The following is a 16,920-nucleotide window of genomic DNA, read 5'->3' on the forward strand; positions in this document are numbered from 1 at the left end:
AATAAATAAAGGAAAGAATGGATGTTATGTTCATGGTAGTCTCTAGTTCAAAAATGTCCACAAGGAATTTTTCAAAGATGACATCTAGATATTTTAAGCGGGCCAAAAAATCAAAAGAGTTTTTCCATATAAGTTAGGAGTGCAAGAGTAGCTCACAGGACAGAGAATGTAAAGTGGGTAACTGTGCAAATACAGAGCTACTCTGCTAAGGGAGTGTTTAACGATATTAGACATGAAGTGTCTGACATCGCAATGAGGGCTGACTTTTATTCTAGACTCTAATAAAGAACGGACTTTTGTAACTAGAGGAAATGAAATAAAACCTTCTCCTTGGACCCAGCATGCTGGAGGAAATCTAGGGAGAGAGGGAAAGGGCTGCTCAGAGCAGCAAGAATATAGATCCTGGACAGAACACTCCAGTGAAAAATAGGGAGCTGAGAGCATCATCACCAACCATTCCCATTATTCAGGAGATCCAGGAGCTGGCAGATTGCAGAGAATCTTAAATGGGAGCAAAGCTTTTTAAGGAAACAAGTTGATAAAACTTAAAGGCAGTGTACTGGTGGACCAGATGACGCTCCCTTTCAAACCTGCCCAGCTTCCCCTGCCCCACCCCCACCCCCCGGCCGTGACCATGTGCCTGATTTCTCACAGCAGCAGCCCCATGTGGGTCCCTACAGTCCCCACAACTGTAAAGTCCCAGCTGCCACCACTGCCTCATCTTCTGGTGTGTGGCCGTTTACCTCCACCATCCTCTTGGGCAAGGGCCAGCTTGTGGCATGACCTACCCTTGCGACCACGGCCAGGTCCTACACCAGGGGACCCAGGGAGTTTCTGTAGCAGCCGCAAAGAGGGGCCAGGCAGCTCATCATGGACATGTGGGGAGCTGACCTCCAGGGAGGCAAACTGACCACAGTGAGCCAGAAGATGGGAAGGAGCTGAGAGAGAGACCATTCACATCTTCCCCAGCCCACCTCTGACTCCGCCCACACACAGTGGCTCCGTCTCCTGGAGACACCAGCCCAAAACAGCAGCCAACCTCACTTCCTCATCAACCTAGTCACACCACCTTTTTCTCTGTTTCCCACAACTGCCTTTCCCTCTCATTCTTGTTTGCAGTATAGGATTAGTTTATTTGACCTGCGTCAAGGGCTGTTGACTAGGAAACCTGGGATAAGATACACAGTCTGGAGAGAGAGACAAAGAGAGACAGAGAGAGAGAGAGAGGAAGAAAGGAGGGAGGGAGGAAGAAAGGAAAGAAGGATGGGAGGGAAGAAGGGATGGAGGACAAGCACATATAAAGAATCTCTGTGAGGGGCGCCTGAGTGGCCCAGTCAGTTAAGTGTCCAATTCTTGGTCTTGGCTCAGGTCTTGACCTCAGGGTCCTGAGTTCAAACCCCGCATTGGGTTCCATGCTGGGCGTGGAGCCACTTAAAATAAAAAAAAAAAAAATCTCTGGGGGCGCCTGGGTGGCTCAGTTGGTTAAGCGACTGCCTTCGGCTCAGGTCATGATCCTGGAGTCCCGGGATCGAGTCCCGCATCAGGCTTCCTGCTCAGCGGGGGGTCTGCTTCTCCCTCTGACCCTCCTCCCTCTCATGCTCTCTGTCTCTCATTCTCTCTCTCTCAAATAAATAAATAAAATCTTTAAAAAAAAAAAAAAGAAAAATCTCTGTGACTGGTAATAAGGGTTTTGAAGCCAAGAGTGTCCGGTACACCACAGTACAAGGCATCATGGGACACAGCAGAAGAGCAAGACTGGAAGTATAGAGAGCAAAATATTAGCAGTGGTCTGTCTTCATGGTGGAGTAATAAATGGTATTATTCATTCATTACTGTTTCATTCATTTATTCATTACTATCCATGCATTATTATTATCATTGTTGTCCACTCATTCAATTTATGGTTTAATGTACTTTCCAAGTTTTCAATGAGGAACATATATTAAGTTCATAATAAGTAAAAATTCATTTTAAAAAAGATTCTCATGTCCAAAGTAGCCAAACCGGATTTGGTGCTCTCTTCACAAGCTTTCACAGCTTCTACAGACTATTAAATCTCTACACTCAAGCAATAATCCGCTTAATATGTGATTATTACTAAACTTCAGGTTATCAATTCCTTCTTTTCTTTCATTAGCCCTCTAACAGAAGTAGAGTGGGACATAAAAGCAGCAAGACTGCCCAACCAATGTTCTCCTCACAACTGAAACTCACACACATACAAACACGTGTGTACCCGCGTGCAAGGGCACACGCACACACACGCACACACGCATACACACAGAGTGACAAGTTTAAGCCACCACTTGAGGATGTAAATCAGAGATAGTTTCCCCTTAACAGAACCTACAACCGCCGCTTATAAGTATGTTTTGAATGCGATCAGTGGGATCAGTGGGAAAGGAAAAAATCTTCATTTACATTCCACACTTACATCTGATCTAAATATATACATTGCATTAAAGACCACTCAGAAGTGACCTTCTTTTAAAATAAATAAAGCAGTTTAAGCTCTTTATTCACGTATGATGGTTTCCTTGCATGTCCTAAAAACAGGACAATGAATTAGTCTACATCTTCCTTCCCACCTCTGAACAGTCAGAGTTGGAGACCTTTTCTCTCTCTGTCCAATTATAGCTCAATATTACACATAGTCACTTTCTGGCCTCATTCAGTTGAAAGGTGTCCCTTCTGGCTTAGTTCCTCCAGAGGAAAAACTTGGCTTCACCACACAGGAATCCTGGATTTAAATTTCTCACCCTGCTGGTAGGAAAAACAAAACAAAACAAAACCAACTCTCTGATTGCCTTCACTGGTCTGGGTTTCAGCTGCCTCATGCGTGAAATGGAAAGAAACGACCTTTCTTTCCTGACCCATATAATCTCCCGTCCTCCCTTCAGGGCTCTGTAGCTTGATGCCCTACACGGAGCTTCACCTGTGTTCCAGGACACTCGGGGGGCATTTGTATCCGCTGTTCTGATGGAGATGTGGACGGTGATAGGTGCACTCCTTTCGAAGAAGAAATCATAAACCTCCACCTCCACCTGTAAACAAACCTTTGCATAAGAATCACACATTGACAATTTATAACATAAAATACCATTATTCCTGGGGCAGACACCACAGATGGAGGCAAAACAGATTTAGGTTTCTGCTGTTCCTTGATCTCATTTTTCTTAAGGATTCATTTATTTATTTTAGAGACAGAGAGAGGGGGCATGCAGGGGGAGGGGCAGAGGGAGAGAGGCAGGCTCCCTGCTAAGGGTGGAGCCCGATGCGGGGCTCAGTCTCACAACCCTGAGATCACAATCTGAACCAAAATCAAGAGTCAGATGCTTAACTGACTGAGCCACCCAGGCGCCCCGCCTGATCTCATTTTTGACAGCCTGATATCACGTTTTCAGGCTCTAGATTTTGTTCCTTAGTTAACAGTATTTTTAAATTTTCCTCTCCATAAAAGAAGTTTTTAACCTGAAATAAACAAATACACTGAAGAAGGGTCCCTGCAATTGCTCAGGAGACCAGCATCAGACCACTCAAGCCTCTCTCAAAGGTATAAGGTCTAGAGAAGTGCATCTTAACTAAGGGGACTTTGTTCCCCCAGGGCACATTTGGGAATGTCTGGAGACATTTTTGGTCTCACAAATGGGTATGCGTGGTGGGCAGTATTACTGACCAATGGAGGACAGAGGCCAGGGATGCTCCTATTACTACCATGCACGGGACAACCCCCACAACAAAGAATTATCCAGTGCAAATGGCCAGTGGTGCTGCTTTTTTTTTTTTTAAGATCTTTTTTTTTTAAGATTTATTTATTTGAGAGAGCGAGAATGAGAGAGAGCACATGAGAGGGGGGAGGGTCAGAGGGAGAAGCAGACTCCTCGCTGAGCAGGGAGCATGATGCGGGACTCGATCCCAGGACTCCGGGATCATGACCTGAGCTGAAGGCAGTCGCTTAACCAACTGAGCCACCCAGGCGCCCCAGTGGTGCTGCTTTTAAGAGACCCTGGTCTCCAGGCATCTATCTCTCCAAACATATTTTTAAATATCCAGATTGTATTTGCTTCCATGAAATCCATAGCTAATAAATGGGGCTATATGATAAGATTTTTAAAATATTTATTTGAGAAAGCACAAGACAGAGCACGAGCGGGGGGTGGGGGGTGCAGAGGGAGAAGCAGGCTCCCCACTGAGCAGGGAGCCCAACACAGGGCTCCATCCCAGGACCCCGGAATCATGACCTGAGCCAAAGGCAGACGCTTAACCAGCTGAGCCACCCAAGTGCCCCATTAAGTTTAGAACCTCATTATGTATGATGCACATATTGCACCAGGTGCTGACAGGGAAGGATGATTTATAAGACAGAAATGCAAGGCACATGCCCATTCTTGAAGAATGCCCATTTGACATTGAATGTCCATTTGGTCCATTAGAGAGCATAAATTATCAAACGGCAATATATCAGCTACCTCACAAAAGAAACAGATTCAAGGCTGCCACAGTAACAGACTAAAAATGGAACCATAACCCAGGAGGGATGTGTTTTGGAGGTATAATGTAAATGTCTATTAGGTTGAGCCACATGAAATTGTAGGTCACATGCTCACTAAGAAACACTGTTTTCAAACCAACAGAGTACCTAGTAAAATAAGCTTGAATTTTCATGGCTGAAAGAATGGACCGCCTTGGCATTACAGTGCAGGGAAGGCTCAGCTAGCTTCAGGAGCCCTGGACATTGCTCTGCCCTCAGGGGTCCCACCCCAGGTGGCTGACTGAGCCCAGGGCTTCCAGTCCATGTAATCTACAAAGCACCTAATCTCCACTGAGAAAATTGAGAGTCACCTTCTAAGAACAACGGCAAAATCACACATTTGAACAAGTTCTGCTTTAAGATTACATTATATGATCCCAGAAAAGACACATAGGAAGCAGCCAGAGCAGGTGAGCTTTATTTATGAGTTTGAGGTAAAACTGGGCGTCGAATGAGAAATTACTTTATAATATGGAAGGAATGGGAGGCAAGAGGAAGAAAGAAAAAAACAGCTGCCACTTACTATTATGAAGAAAAGAAAAGAAAAAAAAAAAAGAAAAAAGAAAAGGAAAGGGCAAAAGCATGGCATTTACAGTCTGAAGTCTTTTGTGCCCTGGAGGCTAAATGCTGAAAATGCCTAAATTAGATGAAGGACAATTTGGAACACCAGGCACAATCATTTTCCTTAATAAACCTGAAGTGAAGTCTGTATCAATCTGCTCATTTAAACATTCCATCCTGTTAGAATCAACTTGCTGGTAGGTCTGTAAGTTTGTGAAGACTGTCACCAGCTGTTCTCAACTCCCATCCAAAACAAAATTAGAGGAAAGAGGCTGGAATAACAGCCAAAGGTACTTGGTTTAGACAGGAAGGGGACTTTCCTGTGTTTGATAGAGAAATTAGTCATCCAATGAGATTATGGAATGTCCTGTCCTGAGTCGGCATTATTCATTAAAATTAAAGATCCCAGTAAAACACTCATCCAAACAAAAAGGAATAATAGGATTTATTTTTTTAAAGATTTTATTTATTTATTTGACAGAGAGAGAGACAGCAAGAGAAGGAACACAGGCAGGGGGAGTGGGAGAGGGAGAAGCAGGCTTCCTGCCGAACAGAGAACCCAATGCGGGGCTCAATCCCAGGACCCCAGGATCAAGACTTGAGCTGAAGGCAGACGCTTAATGGCGTCCAGGTGTTCCAGGAATAATAGAATTTATTAATGAGGGGTGCTTGGGTGGCAAAGTGGGTTGAGTGTCCGACTCTTGGTTTCAGCTCAAGTGGTAATCTTAAGGTCATGGGATCGAGTCCCGCATGGGGCTCCACACTCAGCACAAGGTCTACTTGAGATTCTCTCTCCCTCCCCTTGCCCCTCCCACTTGTGCTCTCTCTCTCTCTCTCTTTCTCTCAAATGAATAAATAAATCTTTAAAATAAAAAGACTTTGTTAATGAAAGGATTGTAGACAAAGTCATCCCTAAGTTCCATGGCCTATGCCAGGCAGAAAGACTGTCAAGGACATGAGAGTTCTTAAACTGGTGAGTTCTGGGCCAAATGTGGCCCTCAGAAGTATTTTGTAGCTGGCACAATATGTTTTAGAACCTTTAATATGTACTCTGTATTTAAAAATTAAAACATTTTTACAAAACACAGATTTCCAAGTCCTCTGAAGAACAAGAGCTAAGACTACCCTAGGTGCGTCCCAATTTGTCTGTATTCACACAGGATGGCAATCACTAGCGCTCCGATGCAGGGGCCTCTGACACTGTCAGCTCTTTCTTCCACTCCCCACCGTCTCCCCGCAGGCGGGTTTGCTCACTGGCATCACCAGTGGCTCCTCTAAGCATTTGAATCTGCATCTAGATTGACAGTGACTGATTCTCTTCTGAGGCACTGACGTGCAAACTAACCTGAAGGTGCAGGGAAGTGGCCTGCCTCTTCAGTAACTCTGTGGATAGCAGACGGGCCAGACGCTTTGTCTCCCTTTCTTCCTACCTCGTAATGTCTCCGTGCAGAATAGCTGCTGTTCGGTGGCTGGTAGGCTATCTGCATGTCACTCAGATCTTTCCAGGTGAACGAGGAGACGGGTCTGGTGTGATCCCACAGATGAGTCACGTAGCCCTGGGGTGGGGCTTTCGTAACGTTGAACACCAGCAAGGGCTTAGGGGTCTCATCCTCTTCACAGTCCAGGACGGATGTAGTCAAGGAGGTCAGGATAAACTGATCCACTTCCAGAATAAACATGGCCATGAACGCGGCCCTTGGAATCTGATTAGGAAAGCCAGCTCTGATATAGACGGGCAACCACGCACTCTCTGACTTTTGAAGGGGAAAGAAAATATGAAGGGGAAACAATATGAATGAAGCTATCACATACATGGTTAATAGTCTGTAGACGGTGTGTCTGGCAGTGACCTGAAACCTGGCTGCACATTAGAATCATTGGAGAGTTTTAAACACATACTGATGCCCAAGCTCCATCTCCACAGGTTCTAATTTAATTGTTGCAAAAAAGGGAAACTGAGGGTTGCTGGAGTGGTGGGGGGTGGGAGGGATGGGGTGGCTGGGTGATAGACATTGGGGAGGGTATGTGCTATGGTGAGCGCTGTGAATTGTGCAAGACTGTTGAATCACAGACATGTACCTCTGAAACAAATAATATATGTTAAAAAAAGAAGATAGTAGGAAGGGAAAAATGAAGGGGGGTGGGAATCGAAGGGGAGACGAACCATGAGAGACTATGGACTCTGAGAAACAAACTGAGAGTTCTAGAGGGGAGGGGTATGGGAGGATGGGTTAGCCTGGTGATGGGTATTAAAGAGAGCACGTTCTGCACGGAGCACTGGGTGTTATACACAAATAATGAATCATGGAACACTACATCAAAAACTAATGATGTAATGTATGGTGATTAACATACATAATAATGAAAAAAAATTGTTGCAAAAAAGGGACCAGAAAACTGGTATTTTTAAAAGCTCTCTGGTGACTCCAATATGTAGCCAGGATTGAAAGTGGACATTCATTTGGCATCAGAAGGAACTGTCCTTTTGATTCTATTTCCAGCACTTATGATTTGTGTGATTTTAAACAAGCTATTTAACTCCTAAGCCTTTTCCCCCCATTTGTAAAATGCAAATGCTGGACCCCTGAGTAATAAGTGAGGATCAAATGAGATAGCCAAAGTAAAGCTCTTAGCAGTGTCTGGCACACCCCACTTACCTCCTCTGGCCACCCTGCCCACTTCCTGCCATGTGGTTTGAAAGAGGGCAAAGGCAGGATGAAGGAAAATGTCTCTATAACTCAGACTCATGCAACTGAAGGATGGTGGCTCAGCTGTCCAGTTAGTTAAGACCCTGAGTCCCCAGGTGATGAGTAGGTAATTAAAACTGAAAACTACCAATCAGGCTAGAAATGTACCCTCAAATGAGAGAGCTATGAGCAAGTGGCCCCAATAATGGGGATCTCCAGAGAAACCAGGAAATTGCATCTTGGGATCTGAGGCGTCAACAGGTGCTATGAGGAAGAATCCTCAAAGCAGGAGATGCTGGTTTTCATGGGACTTGGTGTTTCGCATTGTTAAGAATGACCCTGAACGATAAGAGTCACATACAATATGCAGAACACTGGATATTGGACTAGAAGTTGTAATCTGCATGTAACGAAATGATAAAAACAGAATTCTTTTTGGTTTGGTCTCAACTGAAATTCCAATGAAAGAGATATCAGATTTCAAAATGAATGTGACAGCAATACTACAGGCAGTATTTACAAAGCAAATTGTCTGGAACTGGTCTAGAACCCTCTCACCCACTACAAGAATAGAAGAGGGTCGAGAGGGGTAAGAGAAAGATTTATTTGTAGAGAAGAGTGCTTTGCTGTGCTGAGTCACTCCCTCGATCCCCAACCCCACCCAACCCCATGAAGAGGAAAGGTGGGCAATGCTACATTTGTCCTGGGTGTCAGGAGAGAAGTTTCCTTGAGGCCAGCCTTAAATGTATCTTTTACAGGTGAGATACAGAGGACTGATGCTGGGCTCCTACAGGAGGAAGCGAAGGGGCCAGACGCAGAAAATACTGGTGCCTCTTCTGGGATCTGCCTAGCCTTTGTTTGTGGCAAGGAAAAACATATGGGGGCTCCCACATATGGGCTGAGTGGGACAGAGGGTTGGTTTGGGGTCATCCTGGACCCTGACTTTTGGGGGGCATCTGTGAGAAGCCAAAGAAAGGCAGAAACAGGCAGCTGGGGGTGGAAATAATCCTAGGAGCTATGGGAGAAATTGCAAGTGAATACTCAGGCTAGAAAGGACTCCTCTGGAGACCCACCAGAAGACCACCTCCAGGATGGGAGATCCCCAGAGAAACCACAGAATTGTCCTGGAGACAAAGAATAAGCTGGAAACACTTGCCAGAGTTACAGAGCATGAAGTTATATTCCATCAGTGTCTGATCAAATAAGACCTCTCTCCGCAATGCTCTGCACAAACCAAGCCCCCTAAGACCAGAAATTCCAAAACCAGCCAGCAAAACTCCAAAGAAAGAAGTGCAACAGAGAAAGAGAAAAGAAGACAATCAACCCCTCTCTCCTCCCACTGCATGCTTAATGAAGACAAATTAATAATATGCTGAGACTTCTTAGGGTTCAGAGTATCTATTCTTCACATGCCACTTAAAAAAACTATTTAAAGGGGTGCTTGGGTGGCTCTGTTGGTTAAGCATCCGACTCCTAATCTCAGCTCAAGTCTTGATCTCAGCTCAGATCTTGATCCCAGCTCAGATCTTGATCTCAGGGTTATGAGTTCAAGCCCCGCACTGGGCTCCACGCTGGACATGGAGCCTCCTTTAAAAAAAAAATTATTTAAAAAGTCATAATGTTAAAAATTCAAGAATGGGAAAATCATGGTATAAAAGGACTGGTGCTGAACAGTAGGAGCATTAAGAGTAGGAGACTTTAACACCCCACTCACTAATGGGCAGATTGTCTAAGCAGAAGATCAACAAGGAAATAAGGGCTTTGAATGACACACTGGACCAGATGGACTTCACAGATATATTCAGAGCATTCCATCCTAAAGCAACACAATACACATTTTTCTTGAGTGCACATGGAACATTTGCCAGAATAGATCACATACTGGGTCACAAACCAGTCTCAACTGGTACCAAAAGATTGGGATCATTCCCTGCATATTTTCAGATCACAATGCTTTGAAACGGGAATTCAATCACAAGAGGAAATTTGGAAAGAACTCAAATACATGGAGGCTAAAGAGCATTCTACTAAAAAATGAATGGGTCAACTGGAAAACTAAATAAGAATTTTAAAAATTCATGGAAACAAATGAAAATGAAAACACAACTGTTCAAAACCTTTGGGATGCAGCAAACATGGTCCTAAAGGGAAGTATATAGCAATACAAGCCTTTCTCAAGAAACAAGAAAGGTCTCAAATATACAACTTAACCTTACACCTAAAGGAGCTGGAGGAAGAACAGCAAATAAAGCCTAAACCCAGCAGGAGAAGAAAATTAATAGATTAGAACAGAAGTCAGTGAAATAGAAACCAAAAGAACAGTGGAACAGATCAATGAAACTAGGAGCTGGTTCTTTGAAAGAATTAATAAGATTGATAAACCCCTGGCCAGACTTATCAAAAAGGAAAGAGAAAGGACCCAAATAAATTAAATCATGAATGAAAGAGGAGAGATCACAACCAACACCAAAGAAAAACAAACAATTATGAGACCGTATTATGAGAACTATATGCCAACATATTAGGCAATCAGGAGGAAATGGATGCATTCCTAGAGACATATAAACTACCAAAATTGAAACAGGAAGAAATAGAAAACTTGAACAGACCCATAACCAGCAACCTCTTCAACCTCAGCTGCAACAACTTTTGGCTATACACATCTCCAAAAGCAAGGGAAACAAAGGCAAAATATTTATTTTAAAAATAAATAAAGGAAATACAACTTTAACATTTAATTGATCAGCAAGGGAAACAGAGGCAAAAATGAACTATTGGGACTTCATCAAGGTAAAAAGCTTTTGCACAGCAAAGTAAACAGTCAACAAAACCAAAAGACAACCTAAAGAATGGGAGAAGATATTTGCAAATGACATAGCAGATAAAGGGCTAGTACCCAAAATCTATCAAGAACTTACCAAACTCAACACCCAAAGAACAAATACAAATCAAAACCTCAATGAGATACCACCTCCCACCAGTCAGAATGGCTAAAATTAACAAGTCAGGAAACGACAGATGTTGGCGAGGATGCAGAGAGAGGGGAACCCTCCTACACTGTCAGTGGGAATGCAAGCTGGTGCAGCCACTCTGGAAAACAGTATGGAGGTTCCCCAAAAAGTTGAAAATAGAGCTACCCTATGACCCAGCAATTGCACTACTGGGTATTTACCCCAGTAAATGTAGGGATCTGAAGGGGCACCTGCACCGCAATGTTTATAGCAGCAATGTCCACAATAGCCAAACTATGGAAAGAGCCAAGATGTCCATCGACAGATGAATGGATAAAGAAGAGGTGGTATATATATACAATGGAATACTATTCAGCCATCAAAAAAATGAAATCTTGTCGTTTGCAACAATGTGGATGGAACTAGAGGGTATTATGCTAAGTGAAATAAGTCAATCAGAGAAAAACAAGTATCACATGATCTCACTGATATGAGGAATTTGAGAAACAAGACAGAGGATCACAGGGGAAGGGAGGGAAAAATGAAACAAGACAAAACCTGAGAGGGAGACTAACCAGAAGAGACTCTTAATCTCAGGAAACAAACTGAGGGTTGCTGGAGTGGAGGGAGGTGGGCAGGATGGGGTGGCTGGGTGATGGACATTGGGGAGGGTATGTGCTATGGTGAGCACTGTGAATTGTGTAAGACTGATGAATCACAGAACTGTACCCCTGAAACAAATAATACATTATATGTTAATTTTTAAAAAGTTAAAAAAAAAAGTAAACAGTTGATCAAAAGACAATCAGCAGAATGGGAGAAGATATTTGCAAACGTCTTATCAGATAAAGGGCTATTATCCAAAATCTATCAAGAACCTACCAAACTCAACACCCAAAGAACAAATAATCCAATCAAGAAATGGGCAGAAGACATGAACAGACAGTTCTGCAAAAAAAGACATCCAAATAGCCAACAAACATGAAAAAATGCTCTACATCACTCTGCATCGGGGAAATACAAATCAAAACCACAACGAGATACCACCACATGCCAGTCAGAATGGCTAAAATTAACAAGTCAGGAAACGACAGATATTGGCAAGGATGTGGAAAAAAGGGAACCCTCTTACCCTGCTAGTGGGAATGCAAGCTGGTGCAGCCACTCTGGAAAACAGTATGGAGGCTCCTCAGAAAGTTGAAAATAGAGCTACCCTATGACCCAGCAATTGCACTACTGGGTATTTACCCAAAAGATACAAATGTAGTGATCCGAAGGGGCACCTACACCCCAATGTTTATAGCAGCAATGTCCACAATAGCCAAAACACGGAAGGAACACAGATGTCCACTGACGGATGAATGGATAAAGAAGAGGTGGTATATATATACAATGGAATACTACTCAGCCATTAAAAAAATGAAATCTTGTCGTTTGCAACAATGTGGATGGAACTAGAGGATATTATGCTAAGTGAAATAAGTTAATCAGAGAAAGACAATCAACATATGATCTCACTCATATGTGGAATTTAAGAAACAAAAGAGAGGACCATAGGGGAAGAGAGGGGAAAAGTAAAACAAGATGAAATCAGAGAAGGAGACAAACCATAAGAGACTCTTAATCACAGGAAACAAACTGAGGATTGCTGGGGGGGTGGGGTAACTGGGTGTTGGACATTAAGGAGGGCACGTGATGTAATGAGCACTGGGTATTATATAAGACTGATGAATCACTGAATTCTACCTCTGAAACTAATAATACATTGTTAACTGAATTTAAATTTTAAAAATTAAAAAAAAAGACAGTGTGGGCAGTTGATATTGATAAAATATACAAGACAAGGATTCTTATAAGCATCATTATATTTAATATTCTGGCCAAACCAGTGGGGAACAGAGCAAAAATAAGAGGAATAATTACTGAAAAAGAAAGGACAAAATTATCATCATTAGTGAAAGATATAATTATGGTCTTCCAAAGCCCAAAGAACTGAAAAATTCTTAGAATAATTGAATTCAAGAAAGAAGCCAGATAAAAGAAAATTATACCAAAAAATAGCTTTCCTATTTATCATCAGTAACCAAAGAGAAGATATAATGGAGGGAAAAGTGTCTATTCACAGTAATTTCCCAAAAGCAAACTGCCTAGGACCGGACTTAATAAGTGTGCTCAACTTACATGAAGAAAACTGCAAATTTTACAGAAACACATCAAATAACATTTGCCTAGATGAAGTGAGGTCCCTCATTTCTGGATGAGAAGGCTCAATGGGTAAATGTTCTAATATTCCAATTATTTCCAAAATACTTTAGTTTTAATCCAATCCTGATAAAAATACTTAGGGTCTTTTCTTTAATGGCATAAATGATTTAATTCTTTATTGAGAACTAAGATCAGGAGAGAATGGATAAGAAAACTTTGAAGACAAGTGATAAGGAAGAACTTGCCTGTAAAATATTAAAGTGTATTATTGACCTTTTATATTTAGAATAACTGATACTGGCACAGAAATAAGGAGGCATATCTAAGGAACAAAAGAGCTAGCCTTGAAATAGTATACATAATATCTTTTATTCAATAGAAGAAGCATCAAAAATCAATGAGAAACGGGTTCATTATTCAACAAATAGTGCTGAAAATTTTGACTACTTGGGAAAAAAACTGTTCCTGTGTTTCACAATATGATAAAATTCATTTCAGATTGATTAAAAAGGCAAATGTAAACAAGAAAACCTTAAGAATCTAGAAAAAATTATGGATGAAATAGTCATTTGGTCACTTGATGAGGATGGACTGTACAAGTATAAAAATAATAACAAGATTCAAAATCTTCAAATATAGTATAAATTCAGTTGCATAAAACAAAACCAACATTGGTGTGCATGTCTCCTTACCGTGTGTGTGTGTGTGTGTGTATGAGATAAGTGGGAGAAATATAACTCGTTTTGCCTTCTTATTTTGCTTTCTGTGTGTTTTTCAAAAAAATACTCTCTGCAGTAAACATATGACTTTGATATTCATAAAAGAATGTTTTATGACATGCCAAACTGCCTATGGAGTAGGTTAATTAATAAAACAAGAAGGTCATTTTAAGGAGTAAAATCCCAAACTGATCTAAAAATATAAACAATAAAGCCCTAACTCAATATAGAGAGGGAAAATAGGAAAATCAGTCAGGAAGAAAAATGGGTCTAATTTTTTAAATGGAGATAAGAAGTCAATAAAAGTGAAAGTTTTGGGGTGCCTGGGTGGCTCAGTCTGTTAAGCATCTGACTCTTGATTTCAGCTTGGGTGGTGATCTCAGGGTCCTGAGATTGAGCCCTGCATCAGGCTCTGCTTTGAGCATGGAGCCTGCTTGAGAGTCTCTCTCTCCTTCTCCTTGTGCTGCGCCCCGCCCCCACTCACTCTCTCTCTCTCTCTCAGAATAAAATAAAATAAAAATAAAAATCTTTTTGTGTCAAAAAGATGAGAAGATATCTATTAATAGTTAGGAGACCTAGGAATTAGTCTTGGCTCAGTCATAAAACGGCTATGTATGTATGGGCAAGGTATACAATTTCTCTGACCACCATTATACAACAAGATGTATGGGCTAAGCCAGCTGTTTCCAAACCTAGCTGATGATCCATTTTTTTCCCCAGGTGGCTTTTTTAACTAGCAAAGTATGCACAGTGCTTACTATGTGCCAGACTTTGTGCCAACTGCTCTATAAGTATTATCTCATTTCTTTCTCTCAATTATTCTAAGAAGTAGGTTCTATTATTCCCATTTTAAGATTTTTTAAAATGAGGCATAAAATCCAAAGTCAAATAGCTAGTTAAACAGACATCTGAACCCAGGCAAACTGGGCCCAGCGTTCATGTTCTTAGCTATTAATGTTAGGCTCAGAAATCTATCCTTTAAAATTCACCAAGTGATTTGCCTAATCAATTTGATCAGACCATCTTAAAGTGTTTTTTTTACCTCAATTCTAAAATTTTCTGATCCTGTTTTGTCATTTTCTTACTGTTTTTTATCTTATAAATTCCTTGGGGGTGACAATGCTCAGTATCTGAGTTTCTTGGGAGATATCTGGTGAGAAGTCAAATTTTGAAAGAGGGAGGTCTTTCATGAATGTAATCTTGGATCATCTTATGTCAGCACAAAATCCAAGCTGTTTCAGCTGGTACACAGTTGCCCCAAATAAAACAAATTATAGATCATATGAATCAGTTAAGTAGCATGTTAAATATTTCATATAAATTGATTTCATCTTCTACCTTCATTTCAATGTGAGGAGATCAATAGGAGGAAAGGGCAGGAGGAGTTGAAAGAGACTGAAAGATGGAGGAGGCCTTGTGGGGGGCCTGTCTCCTTGATGACCTGGTCTTCCATCTCAGAGTCTAAAAGAATGAATAGGATATAAGCTGCTACACCCATAATACAGGGACTGAGTTTCCCCCTGCCCTCAGTCTCCCACGGCCTTGCCTAGTCGATATGTGGACCCCCTAATTTCCTCTAACAGGTGAAAAGAGGTTATACCAAAGAAGGGGGAATGAAGCCTCAAAGAGAGGGTGCTACGAAAGACCAAATGACAAGCTAAAGAATACTGAAGGGAGAGGGGGAAGAAGGGTAGCATGTAAATGGCCCCAGTCCTTCCTCCATTGCCTTAGTGGTGGCAGAGCTAGAAGAGAGGCAGGGAAGGGAAATTATACACGGATATTTTGCAGTTCTAATGAGTCACTGGGCAGTTCCACCCACGGTAGCTCAGGAACTGGCCCTGGCATGGCAGCCAGCACAAGCACCCTCAGGGAAGTGGCTCTCTTGCTGCGGATCAGTTGGGGACGCAGACACATAACCCCCAACTCTACCTTGTATACAATTTTGCTCCTGCCATCTGTGAGGTCCAGCTGGATAGAGATGTAGTCAATGTTGGGAGAAGGGGGATCCGTGTGTTGATAACGAAGACCCATCAGCAAGAACTCCTCACAGCTCACGTTGACACTTCCCATTTTCTTCAGTCCCAGGGCACAGCTTCCACCTGGACACCTCAGCTCTGTTCCCAGTTCTAGAACATATAGCACTGAGTTAAGACAGTCACTTGAGCATGATTGTAAAATTAAAAAACCAATCCACCCTCCCGTGGATACTAGCTGCCTCAGGAATACCCATGCATACCCTCTAATCATTCACAAAGGGGGTTGGCATTATTCTATAATCCCTAATTTCTTTTCCTGAAAAGAACGGTTGACCAGTTGTCTCCTGAGATCCTTGCCCACTGAAAGTTACATTGAGAGAAAAAATAATAAAATACATATTCTGATGACCAAACATCCCTGATGAATAGGCCACTCGGTCACAACTGGCCTTCCACAGTCTAGTGCTGGTCTTCCTTCACAGCATCGACATCCACAGCTCTGTCATGCACTCTCTCCAAGGCTGTTCTACTCGCTGAAATTCTCTCCCCACTGTGTTCATCACACCCGAGTCCTGATACCTCTCCAAGTCCCCTTAGTCTTTTTACTAAACCGTCCTTTAAGTACTCTTTGACCGCCTGAACCAACCTGCTCTCTCCCCCTAAAAACCACCATCATCTCTGCAATAGTCTCTCTCTCTCTCTGCCCAACTTCATTTTACACTCTTGTGGGGTAATACCCAGAGGCCACTTATTTTCTGAGTGGCCTTTTGTACATTTCCCTGATGTATAAAATGAGTATTCTACTTCTTAACCAGATGGTCGTGAACACTAAATGGGAGGACTCATGTGCAAGCATGCCTTTAGTTGTAAATTGTTGCCCAAATTCAAGGTATTACTATGATTGGGATTATTGGTCTTTCCACAGTGCCTAGAACATTATGATGCACATAGGAGGTGCCCAAAATACACTGATTAGATGAATAACAGAAGGAACATTATCCATCAACTCCTCCTGATTTAAACCACGGCTACTGGCCACCTGCTCTACGTCAGACTTACCTGTAATCAAAACATACTTAATAAATACACCACCTACTCTTACTACCACTGCCATTGTTACTATGAATAATAATAACTGACGATCACTGAGCCCCTGCTATGGGCCCGACACCGTGTGAAGCCCACTTCGTGCATGTGATCTCATTTACTCCAGCTTGCCGCAAACTTGTGGAACAGCTACTATCCTTGCTCATTTTACGGAGGCTTCACCAGGTTAGATAACTTACCTAA

At 42.2% G+C, this 16,920-nt stretch overlaps 1 protein-coding gene across 1 annotated transcript in view; it reads right to left on the minus strand.

Moving 5' to 3' along the window:
* Nucleotides 1–16,920, minus strand: part of FREM1 (FRAS1 related extracellular matrix 1) — a 290,889-nt gene that overhangs the window by 129,630 nt on the left and 144,339 nt on the right. Inside the window, exons 13-15 of the mRNA XM_064579475.1 lie at nt 15,584–15,780; nt 6,523–6,846; nt 2,936–3,044 (exon numbers count right to left, since the gene is read on the minus strand). Of these exons, the coding sequence (XP_064435545.1) occupies nt 2,936–3,044; nt 6,523–6,846; nt 15,584–15,780 (630 nt within the window). The remainder of the gene's footprint in view (nt 1–2,935; nt 3,045–6,522; nt 6,847–15,583; nt 15,781–16,920) is intronic.

Source organism: Mirounga angustirostris, unplaced genomic scaffold (assembly GCF_029215605.1).
Source record: "Mirounga angustirostris isolate CCGP_5_RB_7025 unplaced genomic scaffold, mMirAng1.0.hap1 SCAF_15, whole genome shotgun sequence".
Classification (NCBI taxonomy): domain Eukaryota; kingdom Metazoa; phylum Chordata; class Mammalia; order Carnivora; family Phocidae; genus Mirounga; species Mirounga angustirostris.